Source organism: Solanum lycopersicum, chromosome 5 (assembly GCF_036512215.1).
Source record: "Solanum lycopersicum chromosome 5, SLM_r2.1".
Taxonomy (NCBI): Eukaryota; Viridiplantae; Streptophyta; class Magnoliopsida; order Solanales; family Solanaceae; genus Solanum; species Solanum lycopersicum.
The window spans coordinates 3,076,146-3,098,219 of record NC_090804.1 but is presented as its reverse complement, the minus strand read 5'-3'; the positions used below and the strand labels follow the sequence as shown (position 1 = coordinate 3,098,219).

At 32.6% G+C, this 22,074-nt stretch overlaps 3 protein-coding genes across 3 annotated transcripts; 1 reads left to right on the top strand and 2 right to left on the bottom strand.

Moving 5' to 3' along the window:
* Nucleotides 1–3,447: 3,447 nt before the first annotated feature.
* On the bottom strand, nt 3,448–8,032 carry LOC138348451 (F-box/FBD/LRR-repeat protein At1g13570-like). The gene is made up of 2 exons (XM_069297648.1): nt 7,603–8,032; nt 3,448–4,781 (listed from the first exon to the last, which is right to left on the bottom strand). Exons 1-2 carry the CDS (start codon nt 8,030–8,032, stop codon nt 3,448–3,450), a joined length of 1,764 nt encoding a protein of 587 aa, XP_069153749.1.
* A 2,763-nt stretch (nt 8,033–10,795) lies between these two features.
* Nucleotides 10,796–12,127, bottom strand: LOC101265437 (F-box/FBD/LRR-repeat protein At1g13570-like). Its single transcript, XM_004239353.1, has one exon. It carries the CDS (start codon nt 12,125–12,127, stop codon nt 10,796–10,798), a length of 1,332 nt encoding a protein of 443 aa, XP_004239401.1.
* A 5,730-nt stretch (nt 12,128–17,857) lies between these two features.
* On the top strand, nt 17,858–21,936 carry LOC101261919 (ATP synthase subunit beta, mitochondrial). Its single transcript, XM_004238819.5, has 9 exons — nt 17,858–18,495; nt 19,484–19,559; nt 19,646–19,734; nt 19,870–19,987; nt 20,073–20,176; nt 20,273–20,431; nt 20,514–20,738; nt 20,835–21,146; nt 21,508–21,936. The coding sequence occupies exons 1-9, from the start codon at nt 18,019–18,021 to the stop codon at nt 21,619–21,621; spliced, it is 1,674 nt and encodes a 557-aa protein (XP_004238867.1). The 5' UTR covers nt 17,858–18,018; the 3' UTR covers nt 21,622–21,936.
* Nucleotides 21,937–22,074: the final 138 nt, after the last annotated feature.

Here is a 22,074-nt window from a genome sequence, read left to right as displayed (position 1 = left end):
ACCGCGAAAATATATTACAAATGGCTCAGCTTTTAAAAGCTGATCAAACTGACTTAAAAGCTGATTTTTGACTTATTTAACTGTTTGACAATACTCAAAACAGCTTATTTTAAGTTAAAAAAAACTTATTTTAAGCCAAAAGTTAAAAGCTTGGGTAGCGGTGCTTTTTTTTTTCCAGCTTATAAGCTGTTTTAAGTTGACCACTTTTTTACCTTTTTGCCCTTAATATTTTTATATTATCTCCAAATTATCCACATAACCCCAACATCTCTTTCTTCTATCTTTCCCTTTTCACGTGTTGATGATAGACAATTACTATTACTAATGAATGAAAATAAAATAAATCTTAAATCTTTCAAGTGATCTATTCAAATTATATATTATTAAAATGTAAAATAAGTTGCACATATAACTTAAATAAAAATTTATATTCCTCTTATAAATAATTTGTGATAATAAAGAAATATGTGAATGATAGACAATTATTATTACCTATGGATGAAACTAAAATAAAATCTTAAATCATTCTTTAATCTATTCAAATTATATATCTTTAAAATCTATAATAAGTTTATATTCCTCTTATAAATAATTTGTGATGAGAAAGAAATATGTGAATGATAGCAATATATAATTATTTATGACTGTAAAATATAAATTAATTAACTTTTATTATGTTACAACTTTTAAGGGTATTTCAGACATTTTGATTTAAAAAGCTATTTATCAGCACTTATTTGCCAAACACATCAACAACTTTTTTTTAACTTCAACACTTTTTATCCACACGCATAACTGCTTATTTTAAAAATAAGTTTCAGCACTTTCAAAAGTATTTTTTTAAAGCTGCTTTTAATAAGCCCATCCAAACGGACCCTTAATTTCAGATTTCACATATATGATATACCTCCCTTTATTTTTTTTCTATTTGTTTTATTTAATCCATCAAATTAATTATTTTGTGAAATGCCTACGGAAAAACAAATCAAAAGATAAAACTAAAAGAATGTTATTATTTTTTAAATTCCACTTTAAAATTATTTTTATTCATATGCATATCTTTTTTCTAATACACATTACTATAATATGTTAAATTGTATAAATAATTATTTTTTATTTCATGATGTTTAGTTATAATAAATCTATCTCACTGAGTTAAAATTTAAGAAATTCTACACATGTTACTAAATTGTTGCGTAATTAGTAAAGTATATGACTGATCATAAAGTGTTAAATTCAAATATTAGTGAATATTAAAATATGCACATTATTTCTTTTGATATGTTTAAGCTTTAGTGAATAAAATATTTATGCTGATATAAGATAGTAAATATATTTTATTTTCTATTGAAGTAATTGCAAAAATGAGTGCACTATAGTCAAATTAATACTCTCTTCGTTCAGTATTGTTTATCGTGATTTTTATTTTTAGAGACAAACTATAAAAATTTTGACTAGCAATTTAAGATGTATTTTTTCATCATATTAATATGCAAAAAATTTTAATTTATATTACTATTCATATAGTTTTTGAATATCTAAAATTTTTATTTAACGTATCAAATTAATATAATCTAATTTAACTTTAACAATTAATCAAATAAAAAGCATATTTATATTTCACAAGCATATATAGATGCCAGTATTTTTCCACTACATGTAGATTGACAAGTCATTGCAAAAGTCAAGTTGACCAAGTCATATACATATATACTAAAATTTTAATAAACATTAAAGTATTATTAATTTCATAATTTAATTCATTAATAAGAATCTAAAATTAAACTAGTCATATTAAGATCCTAATTCTGTTGTTTACCATAATATTTGGCTAAATGAACCTAACTATAATCTTAATGAGATGTAATATTATTCTTTTAGAGTCAAACTCGAACGATTTCTTAGCAAGTCTTACATTCTTAAGAATATTATCATACATTTTATATGTAGCTTCCTTTTTTTCTCAACGTACATAAATTTTTTATTTGATCCTTACCTCCCCTTTTAATTATCTATGTGTTCAAGCTACGAATAAAGATAGTAAATGGCCTACTAGTCAGCAAGTCGGGCCCAATGCTATCTTCGTAATCACCTCGCTGATTATTAACTCCAATACAAGTCTTATATTCTACATCTAATATTTAATTATTATCTTTTTCAATTATCAATATGAAACTCTGTTCGTTAACTCAATATATAGTCCATTAGAACTAGTATTATGTCAACTTCACACTTGACTCAAAAATCAAACTTGACATAATCTACCATTCTTATTGTATTCTATCAACAAACATCTATCTTTTCAACTTTCACAAAACTTAGAACACATTGAAGTTCTTAAAAGCTAAAACCCCTCAAGAAAACAGAACAATAGGTACTCTACTTAAACAAAAATATGAACTACCATCCCTTTTTGATTCTTCTATTACTTGTTTTTGTCACCAATCTTGAAGTTGGTTACACTAAAACTCATCATTTCAATATAACTTGTTCTGAAAATGACCAAAAATTAAAGCTCTGATTGAGTTCAAGAATGGCCAAATCGATAACTCGAATCGTTTGTCATCATAGACAAAACAAAATTGTTGCAAATGGGATGGAGTTTTTTGTGAAGAAAATACAGGAAATGTTGTCAAAATTGATTTGCATTACAACATTACGTTCATTGTAATAATAACATAAATATTTTTTTCTATAATGGCAAGCTTGTGCATAAATGTACACGTGGCACTCATAGAGTTGCTGATTATGATATCTCTTGACTCGAGAAGAGAGACTCATCATGACCTGAAATTTTGAATCTATCAAGACCCAAAATCTCAGGTCATGATAAGACTACTAAACTACTCCCACAACTTTTCACTTGTGGGAGATCTTGATATTTATGGTGAATTATCATAAATCTAGCAATTTGCATTCATGAATCTTATATGTATCTGCAAATAATGCAAAAAAAAATAAATACCAACGCCCTACATATATTTATTTATTTCCTTTGTGTTTGTCACAAACACTTTTTTCTTTTTCGAGTTTAACTTGTATACATCAACCTGTAACTGTGCAAAAATTACTTTTTTAACTTATATACAATCAACATGTAACGGATTTTTACGTTATTTCCACATAAATCCCATATTTAAGAGAGTTACCTGTCGTTATCGTTTATGTGATCTGCTTATACAGAAGAACAGTTACACTATCGATATGAAGTGACATGCAACATCACACCTCTTGGGGCGTAACACAGGATGTTTTGTACACCAAGCTGCCCTGTATTGCTAAAGAAACGAAGTAGTACAAAGTTTATATAGTTGTGCAAAAGTTTGAGCAAACTAGCAAAGTCAAGATTTGTTATAATATATTACAGAATATTCTACTCTTTGTCATTTATAAAGACAAGAGTCAACATGTCTTTTTGTTTTTCCACGACATCATTATTGTTTCCACTTACCCTCCAACGTGACTCGAAGCATCTGGAGCCAACATGCTTCTGTTTGCTCGACGATTGACATGCATTTTCAATTTCGGAGATGCTCGAGGGAACCCCAACAACTCTGAGATGTTCAAGGATTGGCTCTCATCAACACTTTCTGCATCTTCATGAATGACGGTCTTCAAGAGTAAAGGCGCAGATGCGAATATAAACTTTACAAAGAACATTTCCATTTTTGAACCATGGAAATTCTTTATCATCAATCTCTGAAGCTTGTGCAGTACTCCTAGTGTCCTGCAGGCTGATTCTTCAAAATGATTTATGACGTTCCCTTCCATGCCATCTGTCTTCTTCTTCTTCGAGCTCAACACTAAATGAAGGAGATCCAAATTCGGAGAAACTCTAAGCATTCGTAGAAGAGAAGATATTTGATCTTCATCAGCAAAATCGAACTCAAATAAAGTGAGAGCATTCAATCTGTTGAGATATGCCGGGAGGAGCCTCTCTGCTTCAGTAGCGAACGACTTGAGGTAGTAACTGTCCAAAGCAAATTTATGAATTTCAGGCCAGCATTTGAGAAGATAGGTCAAGTTCATCGTTTTGTCTTGATTCTGTTTTGAAGATATAAGCATAACTGTTTTCAGCTTCCGAAAGTCCATGAAATGACCCAACTCAAGGTTTTCGGTTCTTTTGGTAAGGAAAAATATTTCGGAAAGTCTTGGAGCATATATTTTCGAGTCAGGAAAACCACTACACGCCCTCACCTGCAGAGTCACAAGGTATGGCATCCACAAGAAAGAAGTAACATCGTTTAATTCCAAGACAACTTGATGTAGAGTGAGGTTTTTGAGCTTGTGGAAGCCCCTAAAGTCACACGGCGGCTTGAAAATGCAGTTGGACAGTCTCAAACCTTCTAGTTCTCGATCGTAGATGCAGGAAGGTAATTTGTAAAGAGCATTGGATTGATTCTGCAGGGTGAGATCAGTGACACCGTTTCTTGACAAAATAAGCATCCATTGATCGATAACTGAGTGTTGAGAATAAGGTATTGATGAAATGTTCACGCTGAATGTCTTAATGTCTCCACAGTGCTGCAACAGAATTGTATAAATAACGTCTGTTAACGGCTTTCTCTGGCAAAACTGAGGAGAAAATACAAGTTTGGGATTTGAAGCCCAAACATGTCTCCACGGTGTAGACAAAACGCTCATTCTTGCAGCTTCCTCCACGGACAATTGCTGCTGAATCCGGTATTTGACATTAATGGGAAGATTGGAAAGTCTATCAAGTTTTTCCCCTTCAACGTTACGTCTCTTAATGTTGCGACAAATCATATTCATTTTGAGTCCTGAGTATTTGGAAAGGGAAAAAAGTCAGAACATAAGAAAGACAGTAAAACATGCTTCAATATGCTGCATATGACTCATTCTCTACCACAATAATCAGTATGGAGAATGAATCTACGACAAAACGCGCAAAGTTACCTAAATAATCCTTAAACAACAAAGGCGGACTTATGATTTAGTATTCGTTGAAATTTTAGTAGTTTTTCACATACTTGTAAACTCTCGCGTCAAAATTCTTCAGTTCAGTTAACAAGCAGTACAAAGGCTGCATTCACCACTTCTGTTGGACCAATTATCAATTTACGACAACAACATACATAGTGTATTCCCACAAGCAGGGTCTGGCGACCACTACCTCAGGGAAAAAAAAAGCTATTTTCGAAAGGCTATCTGCTCAAGCAACGCATAATAAAACAGTTTGAAAAGAAGAATATAAGACTATAAACATGCTTCAACATGTTGCATATATATGATCATGTCGACAACATGGGGAATGAATCGTAAGTCAAAGCAAAATCAACTAGAATAATCTTTCCGACTTAGTATTTGTTGAAATTTTAGTAGTTTTTCACATCGGTTTAAGTCAAAAAATGTTTGGTTCAGTAACTGGACAGCAGAAACGCTGCCTCCGCCACTGTCGTTAGACCAATCATCAATCTACAACAACAACAACATACCCTATATATTTCCACAAGTGAGGCGCAAACCTTATTCTTAAACTCGAGGCAAAGAAAATGTTGAGCTCAGTAACATAGAGCACAAAAGGCTACATCCAGACCAATTATCAATTTACAACAACAATATACCAATGTGTTCGCACAAGTGAATCATAGACCTTAACCCTATCTCATGGAGATGGAGATCATCAATATAAGTAACACATAATAAAGTTGTTTTAAAAGGAGAATACAACAGTAAATAAGACATATATGGCAACTAAATCTAGCAAATAATGGGAAAAGTGTAACACATGCAACCAATTAAACTATTTTAGCGAAAATCATGGCTTTGTCACTTATCGCTAACAAGAAACCTAGAAATTGAATTCCACTAATGAAAATCCTAAATCCGTAACTACAACTAATACTAACAAGAAATAGATAAAATAAATCTATTACTGAAAATCTTGACTTTGTCTCTAATGCCAGCAAGAAAAAAATAAATCAAACTCTTTTACTGAAAATCCTGACTCTATCACTAATGCTAACAAGAAACAAATAAATTAAACTTTTTTACTGAAAATCCTGACTCTATCACTAATGCTAACAAGAAACAAATAAATTAAACTTTTTTACTGAAAATCCTAACTCTAACACTGATGCTAACAGGAAAATATCACTGATGCTAGCTGTAAAACAGATAAATTAAACTCTTTTAATGAAAATCCTGACTCTATCACCGATACTAACAAGAAATAAATAAATTAAACTCTTTAGTGAAAATTCCGACTCTACCATTGATGCTAACAGGAAAATATCACTGATGCTAGCAGGAAACGGATAAATTAAACTCTTTTAGTGAAAATCCTCACTCTATCACTGATATTAACAAGAAACAGATAAATTAAACTCTTTTAGTGAAAATCCTGACCCTATCAGTGATGCTAACAGGAAAATATCACTGATGCTAGCAGGAAACAGATAAATTAAACTCTTTTAGTGAAAATCCTGACTCTATCACCGATGCTAACAAGAAAATGTCTCTGATGCTAGCAGGAAACAGATGCTAACATGAAAATATCTGTGATGCTAGAAGGAAACAGATAAATTAACTCTTTCAGTGAAAATCCTGCATCTATCACTGATGCTAACAGAAAAATTCTGACTCTATCACAGATGCTAACACGAAATAGATAAATTAAACTCTTTTAGGGAAAGTCCTGACTCTGTCACTATGATGCTGACAAGAAACAGATAAATTAAATTTCTTTACTGAAAATCCAGACTCCAAAACTAATCCTAACAAGAACTAGATAAATTAAAATGTCTTACCGAAAATTCTGACTTCGTCACGGATGCTAACAAGAAACAACTAAAATGAACTTGGTAGAACAGTTTTCAAATTTGATTTCATTGCAAATGAGAAGGAAAAGAAATGAGAAATTAAAAACGATCTGAAAACTTACAATTTTGATGAATGTTTGACGATGCAACGGCGGAAGGCGATGTTTATTAGACAAATGCACTGCAGAAGGCCATGTCTGAAAAATACACACTTATAATTATGTACATTTAGTTTGGATCATTGACACTTTTGCCCCTATTTTGTGCTGATAATTTTTTTCTGTGACACATAAGTCTATATTTTTTTATGTTACTAATTCTCGACACGTGATTCTCGACACGTGTTTTGCACGTGAGTCTCACGAATATACATATGTGAGTTATATTAAAATCAATATTATTATTTTCTCCTAACATCACTATTATGTATTAATTTTAATTACTTTTATTTAAACTAAATATATTTTACATAAACTATTCAATTACTATAAAATTCATCGTGTATTAATAGAAGTTTTGTCAATTAAATAGCACTCAAAAGTATAATAACACATTCCTAAAAATGCAAAATAATACGTAGTTACATAAATATATGACTTTCATACCAAATTCATTTTGAACAGCCATACCTTGACTCGAAAATGGAAAAGAAAAAAACCACTACACGCCCTCACCTGCAGAGTCACAAGGTATGGCATCCACAAGAAAGAAGTAACGTCGTTTAATTCCAAGACAACTTGATGTAGAGTGAGGTTTTTGAGCTTGTGGAAGCCCCTAAAGTCACACGGCGGCTTGAAAATGCAGTTGGACAGTCTCAAACCTTCTAGTTCTCGATCGTAGATGCAGGAAGGTAATTTGTAAAGAGCATTGGATTGATTCTGCAGGGTGAGATCAGTGACACCGTTTCTTGACAAAATAAGCATCCATTGATCGATAACTGAGTGTTGAGAATAAGGTATTGATGAAATGTTCACGCTGAATGTCTTAATGTCTCCACAGTGCTGCAACAGAATTGTATAAATAACGTCTGTTAACGGCTTTCTCTGGCAAAACTGAGGAGAAAATACAAGTTTGGGATTTGAAGCCCAAACATGTCTCCACGGTGTAGACAAAACGCTCATTCTTGCAGCTTCCTCCACGGACAATTGCTGCTGAATCCGGTATTTGACATTAATGGGAAGATTGGAAAGTCTATCAAGTTTTTCCCCTTCAACGTTACGTCTCTTAATGTTGCGACAAATCATATTCATTTTGAGTCCTGAGTATTTGGAAAGGGAAAAAAGTCAGAACATAAGAAAGACAGTAAAACATGCTTCAATATGCTGCATATGACTCATTCTCTACCACAATAATCAGTATGGAGAATGAATCTACGACAAAACGCGCAAAGTTACCTAAATAATCCTTAAACAACAAAGGCGGACTTATGATTTAGTATTCGTTGAAATTTTAGTAGTTTTTCACATACTTGTAAACTCTCGCGTCAAAATTCTTCAGTTCAGTTAACAAGCAGTACAAAGGCTGCATTCATCACTTCTGTTGGACCAATTATCAATTTACGACAACAACATACATAGTGTATTCCCACAAGCAGGGTCTGGCGACCACTACCTCAGGGAGATAAAAAGGCTATTTGAAAGACTATCTGCTCAAGCAACGCATAATAAAACAGTTTGAAAAGAAGAATATAAGACTATAAACATGCTTCAACATGTTGCATATATATGACTCATGTCTACAACATGGGGAATGAATCGTAAGTCAAAGCAAAATCAACTAGAATAATCTTTCCGACTTAGTATTTGTTGAAATTTTAGTAGTTTTTCACATCGGTTTGAGTCAAAAAATGTTTGGTTCAGTAACTGGACAGCAGAAACGCTGCCTCCGCCACTGTCGTTAGACCAATCATCAATCTACAACAACAACAACATACCCTATATATTTCCACAAGTGAGGCGCAAACCTTATTCTTAAACTCGAGGCAAAAAAAATGTTGAGCTCAGTAAATACAGCACAAAAGACTTCATCCAGACCAATTATCAATTTACAACAACGACATACCAATGTATTCGCACAAGTGAATCATAGACCTTAACCCTACCTCATTGAGATAGCGATCATTGATATAAGTAAACATAATAAAGTTGTTTTAAAAGGAGAATACAACAGTAAATAAGACATATATAGAAACTAAATCTAGCAAATAATAGGAAAAGTGTAACACATGCAACCAATTAAACTCTTTTAGTGAAAATTATGGCTTTGTCACTGATCGCTAACAAGAAACATATAAATTGAATTCCACTAATGAAAATCCTTTACTCCGCAACTACAACTAATGCTAACAAGAAACATATAAAATAAACTCTCTTACTGAAAATCTTGACATTGTCTATAATGCTAACAAGAAACAAATAAATCAAACTCTTTTACTGAAAATCCTAACTGCTACCAGGAAATAGATAAATTAAACTCCTTTAGTGAAAATCGTGACTCTATCACTGATGCTAACAAGAAACAAGATAAATTAAACTCTTTTACTGAAAGTCCTGACTCGATGCTTACAAGAAACAGATAAATTAAATTTTTTTACTGAAAATCCTGACTCCGAAACTAATGTTAACAAAGAACTAGATGAATTAAAATCTCTTACGGAAAATTATGACTTCGTCACTGATACTAACAAGAAACAACTAAAATGAACTTGGTAGAACAATACTATATTTTGTTGTGTTAGATAATTTTTTTTGACGCTTAATTTTATATTTTTTTATGTTATAATATCTCTGTACTTTTCGTCTTTAATGGTGTTATAATAGTATTGATATGTTAAAAGGGAAAAAATGCAAAGTAAAAATATAGTGTTAAGAAATTTAAATAAATTTTTGAACGAAACTTATATGAGAATTAAATGACGGAGAGCAGATCGAAGAGATAAATTTCATGACCTTTAAATTGACTGAGTTTTGAAGGAAGTATGTTCCTCCTCGAATGGAGAAAATAAAGTAAAGAGACTTTATAAGATATATCTTAGATCGAAAAAAGAAATGTTAAAGTGAACACGTTAATTATATGTGAATTTCATTAGGGTTTTTATAAGATATATCACAAATCAAATATATTTAGATCGAAAAAAAAAGTTATTCTTGAGCAAAATTTCGTAACAAAGGCTAGTTTGAAGAAAAGCAATTCGATAGTTTTTAAATTGATAAATTTCCAAAGATGAACATATATTTTATATCTCAGATGGGGAAATAAGTAAACGAGATTTATAAGATATATTAACTAAGATAAAAAAAAAAAATTACTTCGAGCAAAATTTATATGTAAATTTTATAACAGAAGTTGGGGCTAAGAAAACACTAAACTTCTAGACTAGCAATTTTCGAAAAAGGGAATATGTTATATATTAAATGAACTTTATAAGACATATCAGAAAGGAAATATATCTTACTTTATAAGACAATTTCTCAAAAAAAAAAAAGATAATGTTATATCGCGGATTAAAAAATAAGTAAAAAGGATTTTTAAGATATGTCACAAATCAGATATATCATACTTAGATATAAAAATTTTGTTCTAATTAAATCTTATATGTGAATATCTTACCTCGATTAGGTCGAAGAAAAACACTCTATTTTTTCAAGTAAGGGGATGCGTTGATGGGGAAATAAGTGAAGAGACTTCATAAAGTATATCACAAATCAAACATATCTTTTTCGACTAAGATAGAAAAGAAATATTTTTAAAATTTTTGAGAGAACAGTTGCACTATCAGTATGCTTTGACATGCAACATGACACCTCTTTTGGGGTGCAAGCCCTTTTTCGAATCCCACAAACACGAAATGTTTTATACACCCAACAGCCCTGTATTGTTAAAGAAACAAAGTACAAAGTTTATAGGCAAAAGCTGGGGCAAAGTAAAGATTTTTTATACTATTCTTAGTCAATTATAAAGACAAGAGTTCAAGATGCCTTTTTGTTTTTCCACGCCATCAATACTGTTTCCACTTACCCTCCAACATGACTCGAACAATTCGGAGCCGTGATGCTTCTGTTTGATCGACGGTTGACATGTATTTTCAATTTCGGAGATGCTCGAGGGAAACTCATCAACTCCTGTGAGATCTTCAAGGATTGGCTTTCATCAACACTTCCTACATCTTCATGAATGATGGTGTTCAGGAGCACAGGTGCAGACGCGAAGATGAACTTTACAAAGAACATTTCGATTTTTGAACCATGGAAATGGTTTATCATCAATCTCTGAAGCTTATGAAGTACTCCTAGTGTCCTGTAGGCTGGTCCTTCAAAATGATTTACGACGTTGATCACTTTCATGTCATCTGTCTTCTTCTTCTTCGAGTTCAACGCTAAATGAAGGTCAACCAAATGGGGAGAAACTGTAAGAATTCGTAGAAGAGAAAATATGTGATCGTCATCATCAAAATCGAACTCAGATAAAGTGATAGACTTCAAGCTGTTGAGGTATGTCGGGAGTCTTTCTGCTTCTGTAGCAAACGACTTGAGGAAGTAACAACTGTCCAAACCAAAACTACAAATTTCAGGCCAGCATTTCAGAAGATAGGTCAAGTTCATCACTTCGTGTTGATTCTGTTTTGACGATACAAGTACAACTGTTTTCAGCTTCTGACAGTCCATGAAATGACCCAACTCCAAGTCCTCGGTTCTCCTGGTAAAGAAAAACAATTCGGAAAGTCTTGGAGCATAGACTTTCGAGTTAGGGAAACCACTACATTCCCTCACATGGAGAGTCACAAGGTATGGCATCCACAAGCAAGGAGTAACGTCGTTTAATTCCAAGACAACTTGATGTAGAGTGAGGTTTTTGAGCTTGTGGAAGCCCCTAAAGCCACACGGCAGCTTGAAAATGCAGTTGGACAGTCTCAAACTTTCTAGTTCTATATCGTACATACAGGAAGGTAATTTGTAGAGAGCATTGGATTGATTCTGAAGGGTGAGATCAGTAATACCGTTTCTTGACAAAAAAGAGATCCATCGATCGATAACTGAGTGTTGAGAACAAGGTATTGATGAAATGTCCACGCAGAATGACTTAATGTCTCCATAGTGATGCGACAGAATTGCCTCAATGACGTCTGTTAATGGCTTTCTCGCGCAAAACTGAGGAGAAAATACAAGTTTTGGTTTTGACGCCCAAACATATCTCCACTGTGTAGACAAAACGCTCATTCTTGCAGCTTCCTCCACAGACAATTGCTCCTGAATCCGGTACTTGATATTAATGGGAAGATTGGTAAGTCTATCGAGTTTGCCCCCTTCAACATTACGTCTCTTCAAGTTGCGACACATCATATTCATTTTGAGTCCTGAATATTTGGAAAGGAAAAAAAGTAAGAACATAAGAAAGACTGTAAAACGTGCATCAATACGCTGCATATGACGACTCATTCACTACCACAATAATCCCTATGGAGAATGAATCTACGTAAAAGCACGCAAAGTTACCTAAATAATCCTTAAACAACAATGGCTAACTTCCGATTTAGTATTTATTGAAATTTTATTCGTTTTTCACATACTTGTACTGTTGAGTCAAAAAATGTTTAGGTCTGCTGTTAACAAGCAGCGCAGACGCTGCATTCACCACTACCGTTGGACCAATTATCAATTTACAACAACATACCTAGTGTATTCTCACAAGCATGGTCTGGGGACCACTACCTCGTGGAGATAAAAAGGTCATTTTCGAAAGACTATCTGCTCAAGCAAAGCATAAAAAAACAGTTCGAAAAAAGAAGAATATAAGACTAAAAACATGATTCAACATTTTGCATATGACTCATGTCTACAGGACAGGGAATAAATCTTAACACAGAGCATAATTAACTAGAATAATCCTTCCGACTTAGTATTTGTTGAAATTTTAGTAGTTTTTCACATATTTTCGAACTATAGAGTAAAAAAATGTAGGGTTCTGTAACAGGACAACACAAAGGCTGCCTCCGCAACTGTTGTTAAACAAATCATCAATCTATAACAACAACATACCCAGTATATTTCCACAAGTGAGGCACAAACGTTATAGTTAAACTCAAGGCAAAAAAAAAATGTTGGGCTCAGTAACATACAGCACAAAGGCTGCATCCAGATCAATTATCAATTTACAACAATGTATTCGCACAAGTGAATCACACAACTTAACCCTACCTCATCGAGATAGAAAGGTTATTACGGAAAGATCATCGATACAAGTGACGCATAATAAAGTTGTAGTTTAAAAAGGAGAATACAAATAATAAAGTTGTAGTTTAAAAAGGAGAATACAACAGTAAATAAGACATATATAGCAACTAAATCTAGCAAATAATAGGAAAAGTGTAACACACCCAATTAAACTCTTTTACTGAAAAATAAACGCTCTCAGTGAAAATTCTGACTCCGTCAAGGGGTGGAGCCACTTTGTACGAAGGGGGTTTTGGCAGAAAATTATATTATTTTTATATGATTAAGATAATTTTATATGTATATATATAATAGTCATCGATCCCCTTGTTGAAAATCCTGGCTAACAAGCAACAGAAAAATCAAATTTCCTAAATGAAAACTATGACTCTGCAACTAATGCTAACAAGAAACAGATAAATTAAACTCTCTTACTAAAATTCCTGACTCTATCACTGAGTCTAACAAAAAACAGATAGATTAAATTCAAATCGTAACTCCACAACTAATGCTAACAAGAAACAGATAAATTAAACTCTCTTACTAAAAGTCCTGACTCTATCACTGATGCTAACAAGAAACAGATGGATTAAGTTCAAAATCGTAACTCCACAACTAATGCTAACAAGAAACAAATAAAATGAACTTTGTATAACAATTTTTAAATTTGATTTCATTACAAATGGGAATGAAAAGAAATGAGAAATTAAAAACGATTGAATGACTTACAATTTTGATGAACGCAACGGAGGATGGCTATGTTTATTTGACAAATGCACGGCGGAAGGCAACTGAATAAAAATGACCTAGTTTGACTGAGAACAGAGTTTTAAAAAAGAAGACTTTTTAATTTTGTGTCTAAATTAAAGTTATATCAAAAAATAAAATGGATCATTTTTTAAAAAAAGACAGATTAAAAAAGAAATAGATTCATTATTTTTAAAACAGAGGGAATATACACTTATAATTATGTACACTTTCGCCCCTATTTTGTGTTGATAATTTTTTTTTAATAGAGCATGAGTCTATATTTATCATATTATAAATTATAATATCTCACAAGTTGTGTTTCTCGTCTGTCTTTAATGATGTTAACTAATAATTGATGCTAAAAATATTATGTTAAGTAATTTAAAATAAAATTTGGATAAGTCTTATATGTGAATTCAATGATGGAGATCGGATCAAAGAACGGTTTCTAGTTTCTAAATTGATATTAAGTATAGAAACATTACAAAATATATCATAAAATAAGATATATCTTACTTAATTTGGACAGAAAAAAATTATTTTGAGTTATGTGAATTTTACGATGGAGATTAGGTCGAAGAGAACACACGACAGCTTGTACAATAGCAAATTTTGAAGGAGGAGATATAAGAAATCTTGGATGGAGAAATGGTGAAGTAACTTATAAGATTTATCTTACTTAATAAAGATAGAAAGAAAAATATTTTGAGTAAGTCTTATATGTGAGTTCCACGATAGAGATCAGGTCAAAGTGAACTCACGATAGCTTGTATAATGACAAATTTCAAAGAAGGAGATATAAAATATTTTGGATGGAGAAATAAGTAAAGCAACTTATAAATATATCTTACTTAACTGAGATAGAAAAAAATGTTTCACAGTCTTATATTTGAATTTATTGACAGAGATCATGTCAAAGGAAAAGACTTGATGGATTTTAAACTGACAAGCTTCTAAAGAAGATATATATGTTACGCTTTGAACGGGGAATTAGTAAAGAGACGTCATGAAATATAGAATTTTTTTATTCTGAGTGAACTTGATATGTATATTTCAAAAGAAAGGTGAATTAAAAAAAAACGAAGCCGAATCACTACTAGTAGACGTTTGGCCATGCGATATCATATTATGATATGATATCATGAGATGGAATCAGCGTTTGGACCTGCGATTGAATGCTGATTCCATCTCATGATGTGATTTCATATTCTCCAAAAAACATGATATGGAATTTATATTTTGTTAAAGTCACCTCACATTTATATCTACGAATCATTTATTTCATATGTGCGTAAACAAAATTTATAATCATGTCATTACTTTTTAAAATTTATTATTCTCACCAACATATAGTCACTTTAACTCACACCAAACCGATTTGATAAAATGATGATATATTTATGGTCTATAAATATGAAAATATAGTTGTGAATGATATTGAACAACAAATGGCTCAAAGTAACAGTGTTGGTTCGTCTTCTCAGTCACATGATCGAGAAATGTAAGTTCAACTTGATGAAATTGTTCGTACTATGTGGAAACTAGTATACTACAATTTACATTCAATTTTTTTAATTAAATTAAAGCTAGATGAAAAAATTACTTAAATGGAGAATCAATACCATTTTAATAATTTATTATGCGATTTAATAATTTTTATTTGATAAGATTGAATAATAAATTGGGAATATTTTAATAATTTTACAACTTACGGAATTTTTATGTTTATGAGAAAATATACAAACACAAAAATTTTATATCGCATGTCCAAACAAAATTTCAATTTCATCTTATAATTCCATATCATGATAGCATATCACATAATACAGTAGCCACGACTTAAACCGTGGCTAAATAACGCTATTAAAAAAACTTATTGTTGTTTTTCTTTTTTAATTGTTTCAGTTTTTGGTGGAAAATGAATATTTACATCGTTTTATTATTTTTGTTTATTTTTTTATTTATTAAGACGAGAATGAATGATAATCAAATGAATAGTGATACATTACATAGTTGTTTATATAATTTGATTTATTACATATACACTACATAATTATTTGTACATTATATGTACATGCTTATATATATTTTATACAGAGATTTGATATATATATAATATTAATACATTGGCGATTATTTTTTATCAAAAAAATGAAATTATGAAAATTCTTTTGTCTTATTTATATTCTTCTTCAAAATCTACATTACATACTCTTACGCACTACATAATTATTTATACAACATCGATATATTACGTAATTATTTATATATATCATATATACATGTTCATATACCAATTATAATATTCATACATGTTTATACATTATTTACATCATTGATACAGATTGGGAAGTAATTAAAAAAAATTATTAGCCATGGTCAAATTACAGCTAATAAACATAAAATAAATCATGGCTAATAAAAGTAAAAATAACATTATTTAGCCATGATTTAAAGGTGACTAAATAGCTATAAATAGTGAATTTAACTATACTTCATCTTATTATATTCTTGAATATAATGTTTACAAACTAATAATTTTTTGGATACATAAAATTATCGTGTAAAACAATTCGGACCAAACAAGTGAACAATGTACCATTCGAATTATTCGTCACAAAGTTGGGAATATATTTTTGAACTCGATATAATACAATTTTTTTATAGGGAAAATTGTATATAATAACAAATTAATAACCTAAAATAAATGGAATAGCTAGGGTTTGATTTAATTGTGCTCCATAACAAACATTAGCTAAAGTTTGTCATGCGTCTCTCTCTCAAAAATCTCGCTCGCCACTCTCCATTCTCGCTCGCCTCTCTCGCTTTATACACAAAAGTGTATAAATTCTGTTTCTGTTTGTATAAAGCGAGAGAAAATTGTATATACACATGCAAAAATATATATCTTCGTATTATACACTTAATTGTACAATTACAAACATTTTACTTCAAATATTGCAGAGAAAAAGGCCAACAAATTATACAATTGTGAATTATACAATTGCAGTGAAATACAATTTTCTCTAGCTTTATACAACAGAAGTGTATATATTGTGTTTCTGTTTTTGTATAAAGCGAGAGAAAAACATATATCTTCTTGCTATACACTTATAATTATGCAATATACATACATTTTAATTCGATTCAACTGTATGCAAAACAAATTTTATAAAAATATTACAGCGAAATAGGCAGCGAATTATACAATTGTGTATTAGACAATCGCAGTGAAATAGGATAGCGAATTATACAATTGTAGCGAAATAGGCCAGCGAATTATACAATTTAGGCCAACGAATTATACAATTGTATATGTATAGCGAATTATATAGTTTTATGTTTGCTATGGACGCAATTATGCAAACTTTGGTATAGCATACAAATATGAATTTTTTATTTGCTATATGTGAAAGTTGTCCTAATAATATAAAAAAAGTGAATAAACAATTTGATACCCCTCATTTTGTTAATTGTTTCCTTTTCGATCTATTTTCATTTATTTCAATTCATGTGGTATATTTTTAATTATAATATTTAAGTATTTAACTTTTAATATTTTAAATTATAATTATTGTAATTTGATAATACTTCATATATAACATATAAATAAACAAACAATACTAATTTCATTAGTTTAAAGCCTAATTATTTGCGAACTTACCTTTTCTATCACATTTACTTTGCTAACAAGCGGGTCAAAATAGATGAGATTCATTCTATATACAATAAATTCAAACATGATTAACATATTTTTGAGATGTTCGTCCTCTTGTTTATCTCTCTCGTGTCTGTTCGCTTCTCCCCTCTCGCCTATCACCTCTCTCCCTATGTATATGCATATAAACTTTTCAATCAATATGTATATAATATATCGTGATCACACGTGTCTATATACAAATTCTCTCGTTTGTTTATTTCCTTCTCGCTCACCTTACTTTTCTCTGAACAAATGATATATTTGACTTAAAAATTATTAATTTATGAGACTTTATATAAATATTGTAAATTACTGAATTAATTGATATTTATAATAAAATACTTATATAATTACGTTATTTTCTAAATATTTTATATTTTTACTAATAAATTAAAATTTTTTGACTCTCGAAATTCAAACTCGGAATAAACATAGTTGAAGAGGTCAGATTCATTCGCACTCCAGCCATCGCCCGTCGATAAAAAGTGTGTCTACTAATTTCACTAACCCTAGCATTCTCCCTTTCTCTCTCTACACCTCACCTTTCTCTCTCTATAGACCAAACCCTATCAACGCCATGGCGTCACGGAGGCTTATGGCCTCTCTCCTCCGATCAACCGCCCAGCGTGGCGGCGCTATTTCCAGATCTCCATTGGCAAATTCCATCCCTAAAGCTACTTCACGCGCCTCCCCAGCGGGATTCCTCTTAAATCGTGCTGTTAAGTACGCTACCTCAGCTGCTGCTCCGGCTGATAAGTCAGCGACACCTCCTAAGTCCTCTGGTAATGAGCCTACCGGTAAGATCACCGATGAGTTCACTGGCGCTGGTGCGGTCGGTAAAGTGTGCCAGGTTATTGGTGCTGTTGTGGATGTGAGATTCGATGAAGGTTTGCCTCCGATCCTTACTGCTCTTGAGGTTCTGGATAACCAGATCCGTCTTGTGCTTGAGGTTGCTCAGCATTTGGGTGAGAATATGGTTAGGACTATTGCTATGGATGGTACTGAAGGTCTTGTGCGTGGTCAACGCGTCCTTAACACTGGGTCTCCTATCACTGTGAGTAATCTGAAATTGTTTATTTTCAGTCTATTATGTTCCAAAGATCTTTACTTTACTGGTTCAGGACTTGCATTCTTATCTTTGTATAAGATTGTTGGAATTCAGGAGTTTAGAAATGTGAGAGTAATCTATTTAATGTGGTTTCTAGGAAACGATTTTATTTGATAGTTCTTCAAGATCTGTGGTTTTATTATGCTGCTTTAATGGAATGTTCTGTTGATCTAGATATTGGGGTTGGTTAGTCAATCATAGCGCCATTGTTTTCATATAAATTGCAGGTTGTTGAAGCTGTAAATCTGTAACTACATCAGGGTTAATTGCATGTAGGCTTGCTTATGATTATCTAATAGTAAATAACATTTCTTTGCTCCTAAATGGTAGTACATATATTTGATTGTGGTAGTTTGGATCCTAATGTGTGGGAAACTATTGGTTTTCCTAGTAAAAGCTGTATTTTTCCTTGCAAGGCACCTTTGGTGCTTTAAATGGGCCTCTATTGGTTTGTGGATTTGCTCATCTTTATTCACAATCAAATGAGATACTGTAGAGTGCTTCATTGATACCCGAATTTACCACTGTATTATTGGAAGAAATTCATGTTGTTCTGTGAGATGTGAAAAATTTACCTACTCCACTTATTTTCCCCCATCTGAATGATGAAAAACTCCTGCTCTGAAACTCGATTTTTCCTCCTAATATTGTTGTTCTCGAAAATTGTTTTGAGTTGTCCCCCCTCTTCCTCTTGGGAACACAGTCATGTGTGGGTTCAGTCTTAAATTTTTTGTTGTCTTTTAATTTCTCCCTTTAATGAAAAATAATTGAGTAGTAGCTGTATAGCTGATCCAGCTAATTTGGGTTGAGGTGCAGTGGTTGATGTTTTGTTTCAGTTGATATCCTGCTTTCAGTGAGAATATGGGTTATAGATCTATTTGCCATTCACTTACTACTTTTTTGCGCTGAACTGATGGTTTAATTGTGATGGCAGGTCCCTGTCGGTAGGTCCACCCTTGGCCGTATCATGAATGTTATTGGAGAGCCTATTGATGAGAGAGGCGACATTAGTAAGTCCTAAATACTTTATCCCTTGTTTTATTTGTTCCGTGAAGAGTTCTGAAAGTTATATCTCTATCTCTGAATATCGCTGCAGCAACCGATCACTTTTTGCCAATTCATCGTGAAGCTCCTGCCTTTGTTGAGCAGGCAACTGAACAACAAATTCTTGTTACTGGTATCAAGGTATGCTAATCAAACAATTTTATTCAATGTTCTCGTATGTATCTCTCTTGCTGAGCATATATTGGTTCCTGAAGTGTAATTTCTACTCAACGTTATGACAATGCCAATCTCATTGTTTGCTTAACTTCTGACCAGGTTGTTGATCTTCTTGCCCCTTACCAAAGGGGAGGAAAGATTGGGCTTTTTGGTGGTGCTGGTGTGGGAAAGACCGTGCTCATTATGGAACTGATTAACAACGTTGCAAAGGCACATGGTTAGTGCTGCTTATGGGTTGTCTTCTTATTATGTTATATGTAAGTCAGTGTGAAACTTATCTGACTGAGGCTCAACTCTTTCAGGTGGTTTCTCCGTCTTTGCTGGTGTTGGTGAACGTACTCGTGAGGGCAATGATTTGTACAGGGAAATGATTGAAAGTGGTGTTATTAAGCTAGGTGAAAAGCAAGTATGTGTTCTATTCAGACAGAATTAATTGTTTTACCCCTTCATCAAAATTTTTGTCCCATGTTGTTGACATTTTATCTTTTATTGGATTGATTAGAGTGAAAGCAAGTGCGCTCTTGTATATGGTCAAATGAATGAGCCCCCTGGTGCTCGTGCCCGTGTTGGCCTTACAGGATTGACTGTGGCTGAGCACTTCAGAGATGCTGAGGGGCAGGATGTGCTTCTCTTTATTGACAACATTTTCAGATTTACCCAGGTTGGCTTGCCTATGACTGCTAAAGTTCTCTTATTTTATACAACTCTACTGTTGCTTACTAGTTGCTTTTGTATCAAAACAGGCTAACTCAGAGGTCTCTGCTTTGCTTGGTCGTATCCCATCTGCTGTCGGTTATCAACCAACTTTGGCTACAGATCTTGGAGGTCTTCAAGAGCGTATCACTACAACCAAGAAAGGTTCTATTACATCTGTCCAGGCTATCTATGTGCCTGCTGATGACTTGACAGATCCTGCCCCTGCAACTACCTTTGCTCACTTGGATGCCACGACTGTGTTGTCCCGTCAAGTATGATGCCATTTCTTAACTTGAACTATAACTTAATTTTTCGTTCCTTGTAGAGTGCAGTTACAATTTTCTAACTTCGCGTATTTTGGATACCAGATTTCTGAGCTTGGTATTTATCCTGCTGTTGATCCACTTGATTCTACATCTCGTATGCTCTCACCTCACATTTTGGGAGAAGATCATTACAATACTGCTCGTGGGGTACAGAAAGTTCTTCAAAACTACAAGAATCTTCAAGATATTATTGCCATTTTGGGTATGGATGAGCTGAGTGAAGATGATAAGATGACTGTTGCCCGTGCACGTAAGATCCAGAGATTCCTCAGTCAGCCTTTCCATGTTGCTGAAGTTTTCACGGGTGCTCCTGGAAAATATGTTGACTTGAAGGAGAGCATTAACAGTTTCCAGGTAACAAATCTCAATTTAGAATCTTGTTGTAAGATACTGTGATTGTTTAGAAGTTAGATCTCATCAAAAAGAATTTTGTTCACTTAGCTCTTAACGCCTCCTATACTTGTTTAGTTTACCACGGAAACAATTTTTCTTTTTACTACACCCCTTTTCTTACATGTTATTCCTGGTATTGTATAGTCCTCACCTTTCAGCAAGTTGAAGTGATTCTTTATGAATTAAATTTTACCATATGATTTTAAGTCTTTCCTCCCTGTTATTTGGTGAAGTTTATCTGAGATGATAACTTCCTGCTATGTTTGTGCATATTCAGAAATCAATTTGCTGATTATTTCTTTCTTGTAATTGAATTTTGCAGGGAGTCCTGGACGGGAAATACGATGATCTTTCAGAACAATCATTCTATATGGTCGGTGGAATCGAGGAGGTCATTGCCAAGGCAGAGAAGATTGCCAAGGAATCTGCAGCTTAGATTATTAACTCCAGCAACTTTCTTTCATTATCTTCATCGATAACTACAGAAATAATTTAAGTTTCTGTGACACTGGATTTTTTTTTCCTGGGAGGACTAAGGGGTCCAAGATTTTCTGGTTTTTGTTTTTATATTCAACCCGGAATTGTGATAGGGAAGACATGGAGCTAAGGCCTACTTGCCAAACACCCACCCTTGACGCTCTGTTATGTCGCATAATAAAGGGGGTAAAACGGCAAACTTGTATATTTTACTTTGAATTCATCTTGAGAATGTTGGTTGCCCAAATTATGAGGGATCGTCGTCTTTTCATTACTTTCTGGTTTCAAGTTTTTTGCCTGTCGTAATAATGTTATCTTCTCTAGTCTTGTAGTCACCCTGGTGCTATATTCCCAGTAAATGAATCAACATTCATGTCGAATAGTCAATACTGGTCTCAACATTGACCATTGT